The sequence below is a fragment of the Pollachius pollachius genome (assembly GCF_949987615.1).
Source record: "Pollachius pollachius genome assembly, chromosome: 5".
In the NCBI taxonomy this organism is placed as follows: domain Eukaryota; kingdom Metazoa; phylum Chordata; class Actinopteri; order Gadiformes; family Gadidae; genus Pollachius; species Pollachius pollachius.
In genome coordinates this window covers 25,874,404-25,892,525 of record NC_136938.1, presented here as the reverse complement: position 1 = coordinate 25,892,525, position 18,122 = coordinate 25,874,404, and the positions used below count along the sequence as shown (strand labels likewise).

Genomic DNA, 18,122 nt, shown 5'->3' with positions numbered 1-18,122 from the left:
TTGATAAAAAAGTATTATTTTATATCACAGTGAGTGTATGGAGATTTTTCATTATTATGTATAAATCTTAACCCGATCTCAGTGGACACGTTACTTTCAGCAGATATAGCACAGTTGCTGCCATCTAGTGGTCTTTCACATAATTAAACAAAAATTCTAAAAGAAATCATATAACAGGTTGCATAAATTGCTATCACAAGATATAATTGATCAAATGCATGTGAAGTCACATACAAAAATCAGTGTAGCTCTCAAGGTCCAGAGGAGGGGTTTGGCAGATAAATATGCATTCAGAGTACAAAAGAATGTCAGGGAATATGACAAATTAAAAGGTTACCCATATCAGGTGACCTATCATCTCTTACACAGCAGTCCTATGACCTTAAGGCAGAAGACAGCACAGAACCTGGGCCAGAAACCAACAACAGAAAGGGCTACAGAGTTCTGCCTTGTTACGGTTAATGTACGTTATGGAGATTCCAAGCAAACAGAAACTTTCCGTATTTCCCGCACTATAACGCGCACCGGATTATAAGGCGCACCTTCAATGAATGACCTATTTTAGAACTTTTTTCATAAATAGGGCGCACCGGATTATAAGGCGCATAGCATAGAAGATACTGCAGTCAAACGTTTGACTGGGGATGCATTATGCATCCACTAGATGGAGCTGTGCTAATTGTATAGCTCGTCACGCGCAACGCAACTGTGAGGACGAGTTGCTGCATTTAGCAGATATAAAACTGGAACCTTTATGACAAAAAAGTAAAACACAATTACGCAGTTCCAAACCTTAGATTTTTTAAATATCTTGCAAACGTGAATGATACAAAGTAGAGCATCGCACCCTCGAATCTTGTAGTGTGGCCAGTCTTCCACCCGATTTCCTGGCTCTGTGATCGTATAGTGTGACCTTCCTAATAGTGGAGGAATATCTGTATATCAATTTTATTATTATTAAATTGTTTTTATTGGTTTTTCATACTGAAACATTTTGACAGAGCGCCGTTTACAACCAGTATGGATCAACCAATTAACCAATTGATCCATATATAAGGCGCTCCGGATTATAAGGCGCACTGTCGTTTTTTGAGAAAATTACCGGCTTTTAAGTGCGCCTTATAGTGCGGAAAATACGGTATTTAGACAAGGGAAAGAGCTTTCTTAAGATTGTACTAAGTGTAGTCATACAGTGGCCAGTCAACATGGTGTTGATTAAAAACCTTCATTGTTCAAAACAAACAGGAGGTGAAGGTAGGGGAAACAACTTGTTCGTCTAGATTTGTGCGGTTGCCAAGTTCAATTTGACAGAACTTTTACAAAAACATGTGCTTGCCGAACAGGAGAACAATTCATTCGATTCAGAAAGGAAGAGTACCCTTTCCGAAGAAGTCGTCATTCCTGTTTGGTTTCCTGCTTTTTGAGGCCGTATTTAAGGAGGTACACAAATAAAACACTGTTCACGGCACACTGGATGATACCAAAGTAGGGCACGCCGTAATTCTCATAGAGGAAGCCACCGATGGTCGGAGCGATGGTTAGAAGCAGAGACTGCGAAGAGGCGCACAGTCCCATCAAAGTGCCTGAAAAACAGAGCAGGAATCGGTTGGGACAGCGACGCTTCAGGGAAGACGGTACTGCTACTGCATCCTCTGCATGGTGATACGGGGTGTGGATACGGCATAATATAAACTAAATCCCTAACCCTAACTAGAACACATACAGCCACTACTGTTTTTTTTTTTTTTATGGAGGACTATTTGCATATGTATGCATGCCAGACAGCTAATCATTGATGTTATTTCTGATGTTTACCAAGCTGGACCGGATGAATTTATTATAACTACAGGGACGCTAGAGCCTAGAGAAGCTACACGCAGGCGCAATTTGCTTGGAAGCAGACGACTATAAATGTACTAATAACAATATGATGCCGTTCAAACAAATACAAGAGATCCTCCTGGAAGTCGCTGAACCACACGAGAACTCACCAGTATCAGAGGAGGGGACTGAGTTGGTGAGCATGCTGTCTGTGATGACGTTGAACAGGCAGAGAGAGAACACCATGGGGAAGACGATCAGGCAGAAGTGGAACACATTCTGCATGGCTGCCTGCAGATGGGAGATACATGAAACGGAAAGGGGCTGCAGGTGTATGCATCACACACACAATCAATTTCTGTGTGTGTGTGTGTGTGTGTGTGTGTGTGTGTGTGTGTGTGTGTGTGTGTGTGTGTGTGTCAGAGATGGAAATTAACTTTATTGCCCACCAGCCACTGTGGCAGGTAGATTTAAAAATCTACCAGCCACTCATCTTTTTTACCAGCCACTTTTAATACGCTATTTATTTTTTTAATATATGCGCACATTTTTTCCATCAGAAGTGATTTTTACTGTAAGTAGGCGCTACCAAGGAACTGAGTTGAAAATAATTCATCTATACAAAGTATTTTCAATAAAAAACAAATTGACATATTAACAATAAAACAACATGCATGGCTACACCATCATAAGTCAATAGGAACATTTGTTTTTTCAGTGCACTGGCCTTTTAATTTCTTCAATTCAACCAGATGTATAATGAAATCTGCCCCTATAATGCAACAGATGTATCCTCTCGGTATAGGAAGACTCATACTCTGCCTATGCATTCGAAATTAAACATTTGAAAACAGACCATGAAGAAACAAGAACAAGAAACAATGACTTAATAAGTGCAAGACACATTGAAAAACGTCAGAATACATTAAACTATATATATATATATATATATATATATATATATATATATATATATATATATATATATATATATATATATATATATATATATATATATATATATATATATATATATATAGGAACTCGTTAGCGTATCTGTTTGTGTACGTTCGCTATGCAGCCCTGCTATTGCGCATTCACAGACTGGCTTTTGTCAAAGGAATACCCGGTCAATGATGGATTTAATATGGACACAAACAACCTAACATTGGATCTTTGTATGGATTTATATGCACGTTACGGGATGAATTGATAAGCTCCTGTAAGGGCTATGATGGCACAGATGACAGCTGATTTGGAACGGAACAACAGCAAAGTAAGGAACCCCAACTTTTTTACTGTTCAATTATTAATGTTGTTTTTGAACGAGTATTGGAATACTCGCTCAGAATATCCAACGAGTATTTGAAGCCTGTAAAATGGTATTCGGGACAGCCCTACGTCTTAGCACACACACTTGACATCTGTTTAGACCAGACTGACAGATAGCAGCTGTTTGCCAAACAAGTTAGCAGAGCTCTAAGGTTACCCAACATGCTAGTTTTTCGACAGCAACAAACTATTGCATCAGGCCTAATAGAAAATAGAAAATTAACTTACGTGCAGTGCCATTCGAAGTCTTGAAATGGCCTTCCCTTTTTGGCAATTGCGTGTGCATTTCGAACTAACTTATATCAAGCTGGGCTGTTTGGAGACTAACGAGCGTCCTCATCGCTGTCGTGGTTTCGGGCGCTGATTTTCCCTTGGCAATTTTCAAAACGTGAAGGTGACTATTTGAGGACTCGCGGTCCTCCACGGCTTCCAATTTTAGGTCCCACTCACAAAACGATTGGACCTGTGGCCATCCAAAGCATGTTTACGACAGAGAGCACAGAACATTGTCTGGCTTGTCCCGTCAAACACCAGCCGGTCACGGTGTTTCCCACTGTCCGATGTTCGCCATCTCTCATTAAAACAGCGCTTCTTTTTGGGGATGACAGTTGACTATCATCCGCCACCTGTACCTGGCCTACACTCTCTTCAGCTGTTCTCTTTCCTCCGGTGAGGAAACGCAACATTGCTTTCTCTAGTAGTTTTTTCTTTATGTCAATAATTAGCCTAGCATACTTTACCGAATGTTGATACCGGCATATAATCTCTATGGTTACCGGTTTATTATCCCGGATGTTGACAGTCGCAGTTCAGCAAAAGAGGCGTAGAAGAAGAAGGGGGCCGGATGTTGACAGTAATGGTTGTGGAACTGTGCAGCGCCGTATGACGAATGTATTAAATATGCAAATTTGATCGGACCTGAATGGAAAGTATTACCCGACACAGTGGCGGGTGAAGTGACACAATTCACCCGCCACCATACAAATCCACCCGCAAATGGCGTGTGGCGGGTGTTAATTTCCATCCCTGGTGTGTGTGTGTTTGTGTGTGTGTGTGTGTTTCTCTACCTGGGCCAGTCCCACACTAGCAGAGACTCCGATGGAGAATAGAAGCAGAGAGCCGTCTGAGTATCTGCTCGTTACCCTGCCGATCACGAAGCCCTGTATGACCTGAAGCAGACACAACTATAAGGAACTACTAGCATATGCACACTTCTCAGTTCAGTTCACACAGACTCTAATCTGAAGGTTACCTCAGTCTGACTTGTAATACAAAACGGGTCTTTTTATTTTACATCGTCATCGTCATCATCGTCACATAAAAACAAAGGATCACAGGTTCAAATAAAAAATGCATCTTTATTTCCCAAAAAATATTTTGCACTTACCATTTGCGCGATGCCAAAGAAGGCCATCAGATAGCCCGATTGGGCAGGTTCCAACTTGAAGAAGTTCATTCCAATGATGCTAAACATTACCTGGAAGATAACTGAGCATCGAGAACAAAGGGTTTGGAATTAAGTACTGGAATGAGAGCAGAGTACGTCTATAGAATAGTTACATATAGTCAGAATAGTTACAAATGTAAATGTACGTTGTTAAATTGCAAGTGTGCAACAGGGATCCCAGAAGAATATAAAGAGTTTGTGTTCATGGTGGGTACGTATGTTGTAGGTCCTGGCACTTATAAATAGTACTTTGTGTAGGATCTTATTCTAGCCGTCTTTGTTGTATACAGGGAAGGGGTTTACCTAACATTTCTTAGTGCTTGGCACTTGGATCTCACCTGATGGTAATCCTGATATGATCTTAATGAGGAATATTCTGGAAATACCAGGGAACTTCAGAAGTCTGGGTATCTCTGCCAGACTAAATATAGACTTATTCCTCTGACTGTTCTCGCCTGGGGGAGAAACAACAATAATTACTCCATTAACGTGAACCACATACATTAGAAGTGATTAATAATAAAAACGTAAAAATTGATATTTTAGACACACATGTAATTAGTTATATATTACGTGCAGGTTCTTACGGTTAATGCTAGTAGATGGAGATTGAGGTTTAGTGCTTTTTGGGATAAACATTAGAACCAACAATAAAGTGAAGCTGCACCCAAATGCACCAACGTATGCAGTAATGGTCTCCCTGGGAAAACATTTGAAAAATAAATGAACACAAATAAATCTGGGAAATTAAATAATTTTGCAAAGTTAGTTCAAATGTCTTTGGAACATGGGGTATGGCTCCTAAGAGCAGATCAAGTTTTAAAATCAGCTGTTAGTCTGCTGTGTCAACTGCTTTGCAAGCAAACTACCAGGTCCTCGGTAGCAGTACCAGGGTCAAACGCCTTGGTCAAAGAGTACTTTAAGCGTGAGTGACTTGAGGCCTCAATATGGGAACTCCGGGAATCCACCTCAAACTCACCCAAACATGGTGTTCAGATTGCCCCCGATGGTGGAGCCAGCAATCATGCCGACGCCAAAACATATACCGATTTTAGACAGAGCGCTCGCGCGATGCTCTGGCTCTGTGAGGTCGGCCAACACCATCTGGGACCCTGGGATGGAAACACGGCAAACAAGGTTTGATAATCTTGAAATCGTTTTTTCTATTTAGATGAAACCACGAATTAGGGGTTTGAGGTTCTTTGTGGACGAAAGAAAACCACGAAGAAAAGGACACTGCCACTTACCAGGTAACACGTGCATGAAGAACACAGGTAGTTTATGCATGAACAGCATGGCCGGGGTGTCTGCGATGGCCAGCAACAGGAAAAACACGATGGAAGCCGCGCAGGAGAGGGACAAGGCCGCCCGGGCCCCAAAGACATCTCCGAATCTGCCAATCACATAGGACGGTATTCATCAATAGAAATGTTAGCAGAGTCACACTCTCACGGCGAAATAATAAATCTAATACATTTCTCTCTTTAGCCGAACTGGCATAGTTTATTTGTGAACCGCGAACAGACGCACGCTCTCCTAGAGTCAAGTGCAGAGAGAGGGAAAATGTCTGCGACATTCCCTTGTATGGTCACAGACATGGCGCAACAGCGCCTCCTTTTGGTTCTGAACAGGTAACTACAGTTACATGCAATCATACATATGTCATACATATATCAACACTCCCACTTATGAATGACATGTATACTGTACAACTTTAACATATTCAAATAAACAATCAAAAAGAACATGGCAGTCAAATGCCAAACGTTTATAATCAAAAAGAGCATGGCAGTCAAATGTCAAACATTTACACACCAAACATGACCCCTGCAAATTTCATTAGCTTGAGTTTGGAGACAGGCTTGGTCATAGCATCTGCAACCATGTCATCTGTGGGACAGTACACAAGTGTCATCTTCTCTTCTCTTATGGTGGACCTAATGAGGTGATACTTAATGTCCACGTGCTTACATCTCTGCCTGCACCCAGGGTTCCTAACAAGTGCAATAGCCTCCTGGTTGTCCTCATAAACAACAGTTTATGTACCCATAGGTATCTATACCTTTCAGTAGTTGCTCCAAATAGATACACTCCTGTATTGTTAGAGCTAGAGCCATGTATTCGGCTTCACACGTGGATAGTGCTACTGTGGGCTGCTTCTTGGTTTTCCATGAGACCAATGAGCTGTCTTTACTCATGCTCACACAATAACCACTTTTACTACGCCTATCGCTGGCGTCTGACCCCCAGTCTGCGTCACTGTATGCTCGAAGGCCTAGACCCTCACTGCTCTTTCTGAAACAGAGCTGTTTGTCTACAGTACCCCTGAGATAGCGCAAAACATGTTTCACTGTAACCCAGTGCTCATCTGTGGGGTTAGCGAAATGCTGTGATAGTCTGCTTACCACAAAGCATAGGTCAGGTCGTGTACAGGTAGCTAAGTAGATGAGACTGCCGACAACTTCCCTGTACTTCTTTACATCAGCCATTTCAGGCGCATCCTCAGAATAGTCTTTCTTTTGGTCACATGGTGTCTCCCTAGTTCTACACTCCTGCATGTCAAAACGATTCAGGATCTTTCCAACATGCTTCCCTTGGGACATCTTCACGCAGCCATCAGACTGGCTGAAGTCCATGCCCAGGAAATGCTTTAACCTGCCTAGGTCCTTCATCTTAAACCTGGTGGAAGGCATGGTCTTCACCTGCTCTAGACTCTTAGTGTTGTTGGCTGCAATGATAAGATCATCCACCCAGATAACAACCATTACCTTTCCTGTCTGTTTGGACTCTTTTGTGTATACACAGTGGTCTGCTGGGTTCTGTGTGAAGTCATCATCTATTAGACATGTGTGAAGCATCTCATTCCAATTACGCCCCGACTGTTTCAGGCCATAAATGGACTTCTCTAATTTACAGACTAGCTTCTCTTCCCCCCTTTTTGTAACCCTCAGGTTGTTCCATGTAGATATCTCGATCGATGGGCGCGTGCAGGTAGGCTGTTTTTACATCCATTTGATGTAATATCAAGTTGTCTTGGGCTGCCTTCTGCATTACTACACGTACACTTGTCAGATTGGCTGTAGGTGAGAACGTCTCGCCATAATCTATCCCTGCCCTCTGACTATATCCTTTAGCCACAAACCTGGCCTTGTACCGGTCATGTCTATCACTGTCCTCCTTAATCGAGTATACCCACCTACCTCCCACTGTCTTTCTGCCCTCTGGCAATGTAGTCAGGGTAAAGGTCTGGTTGTCCTCTAAGGACTCGATCTCCTCGTCCATTGCTCTTTTCCACTTTCCTGATTCAGTTGATGTCATGGCCTCATTAAAGGTCAGCGGCACACCACAAACTGCTCGGTAGCAATAGTCTATACTAGTGAGTGTACTGTCCTCCTCGTCACTATCTTCCTGAGTATAATCTCCCAGATACCCTGGGGGTCTACACTCTCTGGTGGGATACTTCCCACTGCTTGAGGCCTGTGGCGTCACCCTAGGGTGCTTCTCGCCATCATCCTCTGGTGACTGTGGACCGCCAGTCTGTATGTCTGTGCTGAGGACACTAGGTTGTGGTGTCTCTCTCTCCTCACCATCTACTTTGGGGTCCAGCCCTAGCTCCTGAGTCTGAGTCCCGTTCTCGCAGGTTGTCTTTGTGACAAACTTTACCAGCCTGTGCTTTTGCACTTTCCCATTATTGGAGTAGTAAACTAGAAAGGCGGGACTGCCCTTGTCATGCCCTACAAAGAGTCCTCTCTCACACCTAGGATCTAGTTGACCTCTTTCCTGTTGGTAGGCGTAGCATCCTGACCCGAACTTGTGCATCTTGGCTAGATCACACTTTTTTCCTGTCAGTGCTGTATAAGGGGTAGTGCCCGTGCGCTTATTAAAGCACCGATTCCTGGTGTAGGCTGCTTCCTGAACGGCAGAGTGCCAAAGGCTCTTAGGTAGGTTGCTGTCAATAAGTTTACACCTGGCCATCTCAAAAAGAGTACGCCCTTCCCTCTCAGCTATCCCGTTCTGGTGTGGGGAGTAAGGACAGGACGTCTCGTTTGATTTTGTTCTTTCTCAGTAGTGTCTGAAACTCTCTGTTAGTGAACTCGGTCCCGTTATCTGACCGAATGCATTTCACAGTGCCATAAGGCGCTACATCAGCCAGGAACTTCTCAGTGGCCTGAATTTAATGTGTGCCCCTGTACACACATCTGTGAAAGACTGCATGTACTTAAAGCCATCTATTGATTCATTGTTTACTGGACCAGCTAGATCTGTGTTTACCAATTCAAGTGGTGTCTTTACCTTGTCGCTGTCAATGAGGAATACCTGTGCGTCTCCGCTGCCTTGCGCCAACCCGAAGGTGCGCTTCCCGTCTGCCAGCTCCATGCAGTGTCTCTCCGGCTTGAAGGTGCTGTCAAAGTTCTTGAATCGGCTCCTGTCATTGAGGATGTGGGAAGACGCGCCCGTGTCCACGATCAGTCCTTTTTCCTGGATCTGCAGCTGTTGCGCTGACTGGCTTGCATCTTCTGGCTGCGTGCTGAACGTGAAGTCTTCTCTTCCCGCAGCTCTCCGGGCGTCATCCCGTCCACGACCCGCTTCATGGCCCCCGCCGCCGTCATCTTGGGTACAAGCGCACTGACAGCCCTGTCCACGCTCCTTCCTTCTGCACGCTTTGTCTGTGTGCCCGGTGCTTTGGCAGAAACTACACCAGGCTTTCTTTTTGCAGTCACCCTTTCTGTGGCCCTTTTCTCCGCATCGCCAACACACCAGGTCCTTGCGGGGTCCGTTCCTTGTTGGCGCCGCCCGGGCTTTCAGCACTCTCCCTCCCGCCTCCTCGGCGACTGGGTCTGACTCTTCTGAGGCCTCAAAGTTCCGCAACTTGGCCTTGAACTCCCCCAGCTTCATGTCCGCTAAACCATGAGTGACCATCAGCGTGAACGGCTTGTGCTTTTCTAGTAGTCCCCGCATAACCATCGCCATCATCAGTCCCTCACTTGGCGCTTCACCTGCACTCCTGAGCGCCGTAATTATTTGCTCTACCCTGATAATGTATTCCGTTACAGTCAGGTAAGTGTTATGTACAGGGAGATAATCCGGGGCCTACCTTTACCGATGTAATGTTCTTTTAACACTCTGAGACTCTCTCGGCCGTTGTCTTTAGTGGCTCTGAATATCAGTCCCAAGCTCGTATTGTCGAGTAAAGGCGCCAACGCGCAACATGCGGCCTGTTCGTCCGCTGACAAGAGGTCCGGGAGGCTCGTTCAGGATTGTCTGCTTCAGTCCTACTCCGTGCATGCAGCACAACATCCTTTCTTCCCATAGCTCATAGTCCTCTGCTCATTTATTACCTCTCCGTCTCATTTCATCTGGTCCAGTAACTAGACAGACCTTTTTTCCCAACACTTCTTGTGTCCGTAGCTCAGCTTAGCTCCCTTTTAGCCTAGCTTTAGCTTCCCGGTTCTCCCGCCGCTAAACTAGCTACAACTTCCAGCTAACTAGCTATCTCTCAGCGTGCTGGCAAGCAGACGTCTTGCCATCGCACGTGTCCGTCGTCAAACTATTAGAATCACGCGGTTACTGGGCCCATAACCTGTTAGCAGAGTCACACTCTCACGGCGAAATAATAATTCTAATACATTTCTCTCTTTAGCCGAACTGGCGTAGTTTATTTGTGAACCGCGAACAGACGCACGCTCTCCTAGAGTCAAGTGCAGAGAGAGGGAAAATGTCTGCAACATTCCCTTGTATGGTCACAGACATGGCGCAACAGCGCCTCCTTTTGGTTCTGAACAGGTAACTACAGTTACATGCAATCATACATATGTCATACATATATCAACAAGAACAAATCACAAATGACAAGCACATCACCACCATACTTCCTATTGTTCGGCAGCAAAGATATTCATAATGTATTTTAGTTATGCCTTACCTTCCACAGATTGGTCCACCGAGCAGCCGAATCACGCCCACGGTGGTTTGCAAGTAGCCGAACCATAAAGTGTCAAAGTCGAGTCTCTTGGCCAAGTACTGAAGATTTAAACACAAACATATAATTGTAAACCATACTTGATTTGATTTGATTTTCTCGGTGACACAAGGTCAACAACTCTGTGCGTAATTAAACAGTCATAAATACAGATCATCATCAGTACAGATCAAGTGACCAAAACCCTTCATGTTTGTTAAGGTGTGTTCTGTGCAGCCAAACGTTTATATTTACCCTTTACAAAATTAAAGACATTGGGGATCTATTGGGGATGGCTTAGGTCAGGAGGCAGAGCGGGATTGCCTTGTCACCGGAAGGTTGCCAGTTCGATCCCCAAGCAAAACACCTAACCCTATCTGTTCCCGACCAGCTGGCTGTCCCCTTGCATTGTGACTCCACCATCGGTGTATGAATGTGTCTATTCCCCTTTAGATATAAGCGTCTGCTAAATGTCGCACATTGTTATCGGCCATCATATCGACATTGCATAACCTCATAATAACTTACAGGAGTGACAGCGAACTGCACGAACATCCATGTAATGTCCAGTGCAACAATGATGTAGGTGACATTAATGATCTGAGCTCTGTTGGGGGGATTCGACCCTTTAGGTGGCAAAGAGTTTTCGAGTGTTTCCTTCTTCGCGTCGCCGAGTGTTCGTTCCATCTTTTCAGGAACTGAATCCCCGGTCTGCTCACTCTGCTTTCCTAAAGTTGGATAGACATGAAACCACAGGAAAGAGTGGTTAGGTTATGTTCAACGAGTTGCAGACGCATCGTAACTTATTGAACTTTGAAACCTATGCTTAAAGGGGGCGTATCCGTCTGCTTATCCAATGTTCCCCTCAGGATAGGTACAGGAGGGAATGCAAATAATCATTTCGTGCGAGAGATTATTCTATTATTTATCAAAGCTTTCTTTAACCAGGTAAAAGTCTAATTGAGATTAAGGGATGCAAGGCTGTGATTGGGCATATGTGGTTATAATAAAACACCAAAAACCTCGAAGTCTATTGGAATAGTAACAGATGACAAAGAAATAACTAACAATAACACAATCAGTATCTTACATAGCAATCGCAAATTGAGGCTTTTACTTTGAAGTCTAAAAATCCCGAACTCGGTCCCTCCTCCCGGATGTACCCTGAATTCGTCGTCGCGTCATCATCCTGTGAGTCGCGGTAGTGCCGCAAACAGAACAAGGTCCACTTGTTTATTGTTTAACGTCAGCTCTGCTGGTTATGTCCACTCATCCAAAAGATGTCCAACACGCAGACCCTCACGCCGCACGTCTACTGGGCCCAGCGCCACGGGGACGTGCAGCTCCGGGTGGACCTCTGCGACGCTGAGGTGAGCTGCTGCAGGGATGATGATCCACTGAGGAGGTGTCACGGTGGTGTGCATGCCTCGGAGACAACGATGGTCTCGGATTGAATGTGCACCAGGATGAACATAGAAATGCCAAAAGGACCCCCATGAACAAATTCAGCATTCTTCAAGCCGGTGATCTGTTGAAATATTCCTTGTTTACATGCAGTGATCGGTTGAAATATTCCTTCATTTGTTCGTCGGGGCCCCACGAACAAATTCACCCAAGCCAGTTTATTTTTTTTTTCAAATCCACCCAGCCGGTTTACAGTTCCTATCCAAAGCTGGACCGATAATTCCCTACACATGTGTATTTCCTTGTCTTGTGTTTTAAAACGCAGCACGGTCAAACCTGTTCTAACGTTGTGATCATTGTGTTTTCAGAATCTTGACATCTCCCTGCAAGAAAACACCCTTCATTTCAAAGGTATTGAATTACAGTCAATTATTTAGATGACATAGGAGACACGCGTCATGCAATTGACATGGGAGGGAAACCCATCACGCACAATGCTTTGAAGCGCTTACACACACAATTGTGCACACAAGCATAAAGTAGACTGTATATTCAAACATAACAACACCTTCTGCCTAATGCTTACCCTCTTCAAAACAGCCCACGGCCATGGAGCAAAAGGCGACAATGACTATCAGTTCTCTTTGGAGTTCTTGCAGCCGGTCCTGCCTAAGGTAGCAAGTCTGTTATGCTTAAAGTCTATATTTGGTTAATTAAATACGAACTGAATGGTAGCCTTTCATTTCCAACAAATATGAACTGAATGAGAGTCTCTCATTTTCAAAAATCCCCTGTAGAATGCCCTCTGTTTATTATGAAGGCCAACACTATCTTAGATACATGGCTTATTTCATTAAAATATGTACGTTGAGCTCCTATTGTTTTTACATCCATTGTAAACATCGTATGGAACTGGATGCAGGTGCTGTATTTATTGCTTGGTTTGTAAAGCAGGCAAAATATAAATATGGCGAATCCTCGTTTTCTTATACACCCCATTCCCCTCCCCCACGGTCTCAGGTTCTCCACAAGTCGACCCAGCGCCAGGTGAACATCAAGGTCTTGAAGAAGGAGGAGGTCTGGTGGTCCAGGCTGACCAGACAGGAGAAGAAGCCCCTGTTTCTGGCCCCCGACTTCGACCGCTGGCAGGATGAGTCCGACGCAGAGAAGGAGCTCCACGAGATGGTAGAGAGACTCAAGACTCACTTGTTCAGAGTTCACCTAGACTATTCCTAGCCTCCCCGTCCCACCCCACTTCCTCACTTTTTGCATGTTATACGTTCTGGCACTTAATTTACGCACTTATTGTATGTTTTACGTCCTGGCACTTAAGAATAGTACATGGCATCACGCAGCATCTTATCCTACCTGTCTTTGTTGTGTACAGGGAATGGGTTAGCCTAAGAATTGTTAGTGCTTGGCACTTGGTCACTTGGTATATTGTATCTCTTTCTTCGGACCAATGTACTTATTGTAAGTTGCTTTGGCTTCAGGGTTTGGATGTCATGCATAGATTGGGAAGGAGGGAGATGGGTTTACCTTTGATCACCTCGATGAGAATCAGATGACCAGAGTTCGATTTTTTTAACACTGATCCAGTAGTAATACTGGTAATATGACCACCATTTCTCTTCTATGCTCTTATGTTTTGCCTTGCCTTGCCTTAACTTTCAGGAGGAGAAGAGGATAAACAAAATAAGTGTTGAGTCTAGAATTCGAGAAGACCGTAAGTATGTTATTGTGCTGTAATGTTGTGTTGCTGTTGTTTCGCTGTACAATCCATTGGCCGTTTTATCATGCAGCCCCATTGTCATGAGAAACCCTCACCTGATTTCTGCTCTCATCCCTCAGCCTACTTGGGTCTGAAGAAAGGCTACCTGTTCATGTACAACCTGGTGCAGTTCCTGGGCTTCTCATGGATCTTTGTCAACATGACCGTCCGTCTCTTCATACTTGGCCAAGGTTGGTGTGAAGTGCTTCTGATGACCGTTAATGGGCAGTAGGGTGTACTGTATGTAGCAGGAACGCGGGCATATATATCAGCCAGAATGCCTTAGTCTGACTGACATTACAAGGGCATTCTGGCTGATATTGTAATATTGACCACATTGACTGAGTCAATGTGTGTAAGTGGTCAATATCACACATCTTTTGTGCTATTTATTAAAGAAATTGTCCTATGCGTATAAGGTGTATTTGTGTAAACTTTCGTAGCTCTTATAGCATATTAATATTGTTATTTATCACAAAAATGGAGGATTGACTCTTTTTATCCCATAAAGTCTCTTGTGACTTTATGGGATAAAACGAGAGAAAGAACATTACAATTGCTCACATTCAAGTTTTGCATACTAATACGCGCACATAGTACGACGTTGTCGACATGGAATAATTCAGAGCAAAGGCACAATGCTGCACCATTGTTGGCTGATGAAAAAAGTGTAGAAAGGACGCGCAAACAACACTGTATATCAAGCCCTGAGAGCCCATTCATTGAAACGCATTTAAATAATAGAATACGGAAAACCGGGCTAACAGATGCTGATTTGTATTGCAAATGATTATTAGAGGTTGGCCCACCACATGCAATATGCTGTCTAATTATGTCTGGCTGGCGCCGCCCCAATCTCACCTGTTTTATCTCTCCAACTCTGTCCATCTGTCTGTCCATCCCGTCCTCTGTTTCTCTCGTCTCAGATTCATTCTTTGACACATTCCACACCACGGCTGACATGATGTATTTTTGCCAGATGATGGCGGTGATCGAGGTCATTAACCCTTTGTTGGGACTCGTTAAGACTGGCTTCTTTCCAGCCATGCTGCAGGTATGACTGATATTTAGAAAACGTTTATTACATTTTGCATTTACATTCAGGGCATTTAGAAGATGCTTTTATCAAAAGCGGCTTCAAATAAGTGTGTACATTTAGTGCCAGGACGTACAACATACAAACATCATATTTTACAGGTTGAAAAAATATGTTTTATTTCGGTATGGGTGCTATTCACTCCTAATGCCTCCGTCCTGCCTTTCCACAGGTGACGGGCAGAAACGTTATTCTCTTTGTCATCTTCGGCAGTCTGGAGCAGATGCAGAGCAAGCCTGTCGTGTTCTTTGTGTTCTACCTGTGGAGCACCATTGAGATCTTCAGGTCCGCACTCCTGCCTACTCTCACTCTCCCACTCGTTGTATTTTTCAGTGTCGTGGCATCAGTTTACCTGGGTTGCCATGGCGACGGTAAATGGCAATGGCCCACCCGTTCATTTGGGGGGAAATTTGCTTGTCCGGCGCATTAGGGCTGTTGTTTGGCAGAGCCGGTTGGACAAAGGGGATTTAAATGTTAATCAAACATCGGAAATACAAAAAAAAGAGATAATAATTCACACGATTAAGAATTCCTGAATCCATTTCCGTACGGTGCACTCCTCAGACCCTCACCATAGTGCCCCCTGTTAACCCCACTGTGTGTGATCTCCAACTCTGCAGGTACCCCTTCTACATGCTGGCCTGCATTGACACCGAGTGGGGGCTGTTGACCTGGGTGAGGTACACCATCTGGATCCCCCTCTACCCCATGGGAGTCGTAGCAGAAGGTAGGTTCACCTTCAGGCCTCTTCTGATCAGCTGTTATATGTTGGTAATAAAAAAATTAGCTATAAAAGTCTGAATTTCCAGAACCATAAATACCTGAATCCAATTATTACAGATCTGTACCTTTTCAGATGCAGTCTGAGGCAATGGAGAAGAAAGTAAATAGACATAACTACATAAAGCAATGGAGAGTAGTAGCAGCGGTGATTCATTTGTCCATGATTAAATATGGGAAACAGGAGGTATAAGAAAGTTTGTTTTCAAACCGTTATAACAGCAGGGTCCAGTGGTATTCTATAGGCTATTAATCGGCCAATTTTGTAATTGATCAAATTGAGAAATCAACCAGGCTCCATTTTAAATAAGGACCACCGCAGTACTAGTGTAGTTGACCGTGCAAAGGCCATGTGTTAAAACGTTTATATCCAGGCGCCCTTTATAAATCTGTGAAATCCCCACTTGGTCTGACAGGACCTTTAGCCTAGAGCTAAAGTGCTAAACATGTCCCCTTCTTGACCTTTTGAGGCGTAACTTATTAGTGAGTTGTGAAACGCACACTATCTCAGCTCTACCATCAGGAGGGAGTGGTGGCCTTTTACCCGCTGGCCATGAAGTGAGTGTCGAGGTGTCCCTGAGCGAGACACCTCGCCCTCACTGCTCCCGACGAGCCGGCTGCCGCCTGGTCGACTCCGCCGTCGGTGTGTGAATGTGTTCATGAATGTGAGGCAGTGTTGTACAGCGCTTTGAGTGGCCACTGGTTGGGAAAAAGCCCCACGTAAATTCAGTCCATTTAACACTTTACCATGATGTTGAATCAACGTCCTGTAAACGTGACTCATTTGGTTTGTGTGTCTCACCAGCGGTGGCGGTGATCCAGGCCATGCCCGTCTTTGATGAGACCCGTCTGTACAGCCTGCCCCTCCCCAGAGCCCTGGGCCAGTCCCTGAGCTTCTCCTACACCTTGCAGGTCTACCTGATCATCATGTTCCTAGGTGAGTGGTTCTCTCGCTCTCCTTCTCACTCTTGTCAACCTACCAACCACTTGCCTCCCACACCTGTCTATGTGCAGGAAGTCATAGTAAAAAGTCGCTCACCAGCTTCCGCAAAAGGCTCAAGACACACTTGTTCAGAGTTCACCTAGACTCTGCATAGCCTCCTCCCTTACCCCCCCCCCCCCATACACACACACACACACACACACACACACACACACACACACACACACACACACACACACACACACACACACACACACACACACACACACACACACACACACCCCTCTTACGCACTTGTATGTTGTACGTCCTGGCACTTAAAAATATAGTACTTAGCATTGTGTAGCACCTTATCCTAGCTATCTTTGTTGTATACAGGGAATGGGTTAACCTAACAATTGTTAGTGCTTGGCACTTCTCTATAAACATCCTTACTGTTCCGACAGCGATATATTGTTGTTTCTCTTTCTTCTGACAAATGTACTTATTGTAATTCGCTTTGGATAAAAGCGTCCCTAAATGTCAATGTGAATGTAAAAGAAAGACTCACCCTGTGTTATTTTTTTTGTCGTTCTCCCCAGGTCTTTTCGTTAACTTCCGACACCTCTACAAGCAGAGGAAAAGGCGATTCCGCTCCAGGAAGAGGAAAGCTATCTAGCCACAATATTCTGCTCAAAGACAGAATGGCCCTTCTCTGTCCTGTTTCTTTTGTTTGTTCCTTTTTAATTATTATTATTATTTTTGTGTGCCTCCCCTGACTGCCTTTTGAGCTTCTTACACCAACTGTCACACACGTTGTATTCCATCCTCCCTTACCGCCTAGTGAAGTGGCCGTTACCTTACTATTCCACTAGGGGGCGTGTTAGTAAACTTCATATCAAATCCTGCCAATCCCCGCTAATCATTTATTTAATTTGAGGGACTAAATGCTATTATCACATTAAATGAACACACCAGTGTCAAGTTATTGAGATAAAAAGTGGTGCTTTTGATTATTATTATTGTGATAATGATGACATATTTGTACAATTCCCTAGTTTACTTATATGAAATAAAAACAAATGTCACATGCATTACTTGAATGTCAACGCCCATCATGACATTTGAAACAGGCCTCGGTTTTTTGGGACATAATGTGAAATGGTATTTATATGAGGAAGCTTGAATTATGTTAACTGGATTATGTTTATTGGCTTAGCCTATTGCATTTTATGGGTGTTCATGTCGAACAGGCTGAACGCTACTTGAAGATTCATAATGAGCCACAAACAAAACCAAACACGATTGTCAAACATTTTCGGTTTTTTAAATTTTTTGACCATTTGTTTGTAACGTCTCTTTTTACTATTTAAATAAAGCAGAATGATGAGGGAATTATTCCAAGTGGTTTTAGGCTCCTTGTGTCTGCTATCACGGAGAATGAAATAAAGGAAATTACATCGCAATGCCCACTATTCATTAACAATGCGTTTTAAGCTTCTAGTCCTGTTATGACTTTTTTTTCATCAGTTTGGCACAGAGCATATGCTACTGCTCTGAGCATATGCTACTGCTCTGTGCCAAACATAA

At 43.9% G+C, this 18,122-nt stretch overlaps 2 protein-coding genes across 3 annotated transcripts; one reads left to right on the top strand and one right to left on the bottom strand.

Moving 5' to 3' along the window:
* Positions 1 to 11,403, bottom strand: slc67a1 (solute carrier family 67 member 1). 2 transcript variants are annotated; one of them, XM_079736715.1, is made up of 10 exons: positions 11,088 to 11,403; positions 10,524 to 10,621; positions 5,848 to 5,993; positions 5,580 to 5,712; positions 5,188 to 5,300; positions 4,939 to 5,055; positions 4,541 to 4,641; positions 4,221 to 4,322; positions 1,992 to 2,112; positions 1 to 1,583 (listed from the first exon to the last, which is right to left on the bottom strand). In XM_079736715.1, the coding sequence occupies exons 1-10, from the start codon at positions 11,244 to 11,246 to the stop codon at positions 1,396 to 1,398; spliced, it is 1,278 nt and encodes a 425-aa protein (XP_079592841.1). In that variant the 5' UTR covers positions 11,247 to 11,403; the 3' UTR covers positions 1 to 1,395. The 2 variants fall into 2 exon arrangements, with proteins under 2 accessions (XP_079592841.1, XP_079592842.1); XM_079736716.1 differs by lacking the exons at positions 10,524 to 10,621; positions 11,088 to 11,403 and adding an exon at positions 8,918 to 10,507.
* A 342-nt stretch (positions 11,404 to 11,745) lies between these two features.
* LOC307076022 (very-long-chain (3R)-3-hydroxyacyl-CoA dehydratase-like) lies at positions 11,746 to 17,947 on the top strand. The gene is made up of 11 exons (XM_079736850.1): positions 11,746 to 11,929; positions 12,332 to 12,374; positions 12,564 to 12,637; positions 12,984 to 13,148; positions 13,638 to 13,689; positions 13,815 to 13,925; positions 14,661 to 14,788; positions 15,003 to 15,115; positions 15,451 to 15,557; positions 16,416 to 16,547; positions 17,135 to 17,947. The coding sequence occupies exons 1-11, from the start codon at positions 11,840 to 11,842 to the stop codon at positions 17,209 to 17,211; spliced, it is 1,092 nt and encodes a 363-aa protein (XP_079592976.1). The 5' UTR covers positions 11,746 to 11,839; the 3' UTR covers positions 17,212 to 17,947.
* The last annotated feature ends 175 nt before the right edge of the window (positions 17,948 to 18,122 follow it).